Source organism: Eimeria mitis, genomic scaffold (genome assembly GCF_000499745.2).
Source record: "Eimeria mitis Houghton genomic scaffold, Emh_scaff4025, whole genome shotgun sequence".
Lineage (NCBI taxonomy): Eukaryota > Apicomplexa > Conoidasida > Eucoccidiorida > Eimeriidae > Eimeria > Eimeria mitis.
Genome location: NW_013572359.1, coordinates 1 through 3373, shown reverse-complemented (window position 1 = coordinate 3373; position 3373 = coordinate 1). Strand labels below are relative to the sequence as shown.

The 3373-nt window shown below is 52.5% G+C and overlaps 1 protein-coding gene across 1 annotated transcript; it reads left to right on the top strand.

Moving 5' to 3' along the window:
• Nucleotides 1-930: 930 nt before the first annotated feature.
• Nucleotides 931-1152, top strand: EMH_0071690 (uncharacterized protein; the record flags this gene model as incomplete). Its single annotated transcript, XM_013499131.1, has 1 exon — nt 931-1152. One exon carries the CDS (start codon nt 931-933, stop codon nt 1150-1152), a length of 222 nt encoding a protein of 73 aa, XP_013354585.1.
• Between the last annotated feature and the right edge of the window lie 2221 nt (nt 1153-3373).

The following is a 3373-nucleotide window of genomic DNA, read 5'->3' as shown; positions in this document are numbered from 1 at the left end:
CGGCGATGATCGAGAGGATTCTTCCGACGATGAGGCTTCTCCGGAAGCGCCACCCGGGGGTGCAGTGCTTAAAGATGGTGCAGCATGGAATTCTTCCAGTGGCAAACCTCGGGAACCTCCCGAATGGGGCGCATAAACATGGGCAGAACTGCTGTGTGGAGCGATGGAAGGGTATCCGCTTCCACTAGCAACGGCATCAGCCCTACTGCCCGAATGTGACTCCCTTCCAAATGCAACTTGCGCCTCCTGCAACTTCTGGGCCATCTCTGTAATGTATGCGGTGCCAGTTGAACCATACAAGGCGGCCTCAAGAGCAGGTAAGTGTGCGCTGCCTGTGCTAGGCTGAACGCTGGGTAGCGGTTGCTGCTGTAGATTTGTTGGCGGCCCCCCAGAGATCATTACGCCCAAGCTGCCCTCAGCAGGCACTAGGCCCGAGACTCCATAAGGATCAGGTAGTGCAAAAGGACCTGCTTCATGCTTATCGCCCTTTAATGATGGATGCATGTCGATAGCGCCTCTAGAAGCAGATAAGACATATCGTCCAGCCGCTCTGCCATACGGGTCTTCACCAAACTGTGGTAGCCTCGAAGAGGCCAANATAAGACATATCGTCCAGCCGCTCTGCCATACGGGTCTTCACCAAACTGTGGTAGCCTCGAAGAGGCCAACAAGGATGTGAACTGACCTTGAACAGGCAATCCAGATGCTTCGCCGACGACGAATGACCCACTATTTTGGGGATACTCTAGCTGCGCAGTAAGCTCCTGGTGGGGATTTGAAAGGTACACAGATGGAACTTGACTAAACGGTTGCTCTGCTGACGCGGGTAATGTCATACGGCTTGCATGCTGCTCCTCCTGTTGCTGTGGAGCGGAGTGCGCCCCTTGATATGTCGAACGGGCTCCAGGCAGCAGGACGCCTGAGTGGTGGATGGGTCCAACTCCCGGAAAGCTTCCAAAGGTGGTGGGTGCAACCATCTGCAACCCCGAAACTCCTTGCGGCGACTGCGCGATCAAGGGCACTGCAATGTTAGCATGTGACAGAAAGGAATCTCCCGATGATGATGCTTGCCCAACACCGCCACCAAGATACACAGTGCTTGAAGATGATATACCTGATGGCGGCGTAAAAGATGCTGACGAAAGTGCATAAGAACGTTGGAAAGACAAATCGGCGGCCGCAGTGCCTGTCGAAGTGCCAAGCAATTCATCACTTCTTTGTACACGAGGGCCGCCAGAGAGATGAATGGCATGTGGAACGACAGCTTGTGTGGCTTCCGATTGCGGGAGAAAATGACTTGTTGTGGTCGTTTGCAACTCCTGATAGTCGTGGGGAACGGGCTGCCATGACGGATGTGGCGTTGGCTCTATCGGTGGCAGGTATGCAGCATCATTTTCGTCGTCCGCTTCCAAACAGGTTCTGATAATATCCCACATGCCTAAGCCATCATTCCCTGAAGAGTCGTCGCCGGCCAACCGTCGTGACAAATCGTTACNATATCCCACATGCCTAAGCCATCATTCCCTGAAGAGTCGTCGCCGGCCAACCGTCGTGACAAATCGTTACGGGCTCTCAGGCCAGAACAAATACGGAAGCAGTTTAGCGTGAGGGCCACAACTGCCAGTGCGGACAACAGTCCAGCGCATATTTGGAGCTTGCTCCATGGCCGCTGGACTCTCTGCAGCACCTGCGGAACCACCTCTCCGCCTCCAGAGCTGCCAAGAGGGGCAAAGTATGTGTGGAACACTCGCCCTGTCGACGGAGTAGCGGAAGTAAGGGACGGCTCCATGGCCACGCTCCTCAAGACCATAGATTACCTCCCCATATGACTCGTCCCTAGCCCCCCCTCAAATGCAGAAATATAATAATAACCGGCAGCTAAGCAAAATATGGTTCACACTGCCCTGCGGACGCTCTTGAAGTTTATTTGGCCCAGTTATCGGCGTTGCCGTCAAGGAATTGACAGCACTAGACACCCGTCTTCAGTGATTTGCATCGACACCAATTAAAAGCGTAAACTACTAAAAAAGCATCTCCTAACTGTAATACATTGCATTCCTCACAACAGCGCGACTGGTGGACCGTGTCTCGGGAGTGCCAGTGGACTATCGAAGCGGTGACCGACAACCCCTCCGGCCGATCTACACCACAATATGCATATTCACAACCTCTATGGCACTACTAGCATACACATGACAAAAGATAACGCACATAGCAAGCACTTAACCACGAAACAGACACCTCAATTCGGTTTTAGCGGTTACCTACCTATTCGGTGTCCCCCTGCCGGAGGCTCGNCACGAAACAGACACCTCAATTCGGTTTTAGCGGTTACCTACCTATTCGGTGTCCCCCTGCCGGAGGCTCGAGGGCACAGTATGCAGAGGAAACGTAATATGGATCCTCAGCAGGCAGATGCTACAGCTGACCTTATATATGCAGATTGTGGTTATATTCGAAACTTTCTTTATTATTTTGGAGCAATACAGAGCGATACATGCGGAGACGCAATACACCAAACCAAGTCGATGGAGGAGGATCGTGCTGCTCGACCGGAACGTGGGACCAGCATTCGTCGCTGCGGTTTTGAGAATTTTCCGGTACCCATCAGTACATGAACAAGTGCAGCGCCCCTCCGGGAGGCCATTCAATTGTCTGGATGCTTCATTTGAGGGACACTTCAGAACAGCACATGCTCTCGGCTGGCACTAGCCGAACGGTGAAGGGAGGAGCAAGGGAAACGTTCACAAATGGGGAATTATTGTTAGTGCTGTGTTTAATGCTCTGTCGTTTCTTAATCATGTCTCTCAAAGCGGTGGAGCTAGGTATGCGTATGGCATGATCCCTTCGGCATCACACGCCGTGCGACAGAGTGTCTTGGCTTTCCACTAAACGGGCTTTCTAGCTTTCTCAACATCTCAGAGCAAGTTTTCGCAAAGATTAGAATTGGAACGTTGACAGGGTTACCTGGCCAAAGCAATGCAAGAGAAACTCTGAACAGCAGAAGACGATACTCGCCACAAGTCTCGTCTCAAAAGGTCCGCCGAACCAGTCAATGGTTACTGTTGGCCATTGTAATGGATATGCAACAGGAACGTCCCAGCAATGTGCCAGTCAGCTATTTTGCTGTTCAGGTCCATGCCCAACTCACAAGGAATTTGGCTTCTGCGGTCCTTCTGCGCAACCATTAATCCTGCCGGTTGCTCCGGCCTGAGCAGGTGCACTGCACCAGAGTGTTCCTGGTAACCACGCCGACGATACTCCGCGAGTGCTCCGAGTTCCGTGTTGTCATTGGTCCGCAACTTCCCTTGCAGTTGCAGCTCTCGTACTACTTTATTTGCTACCCGGATAACATTCGACGCCCTCTTGGGAC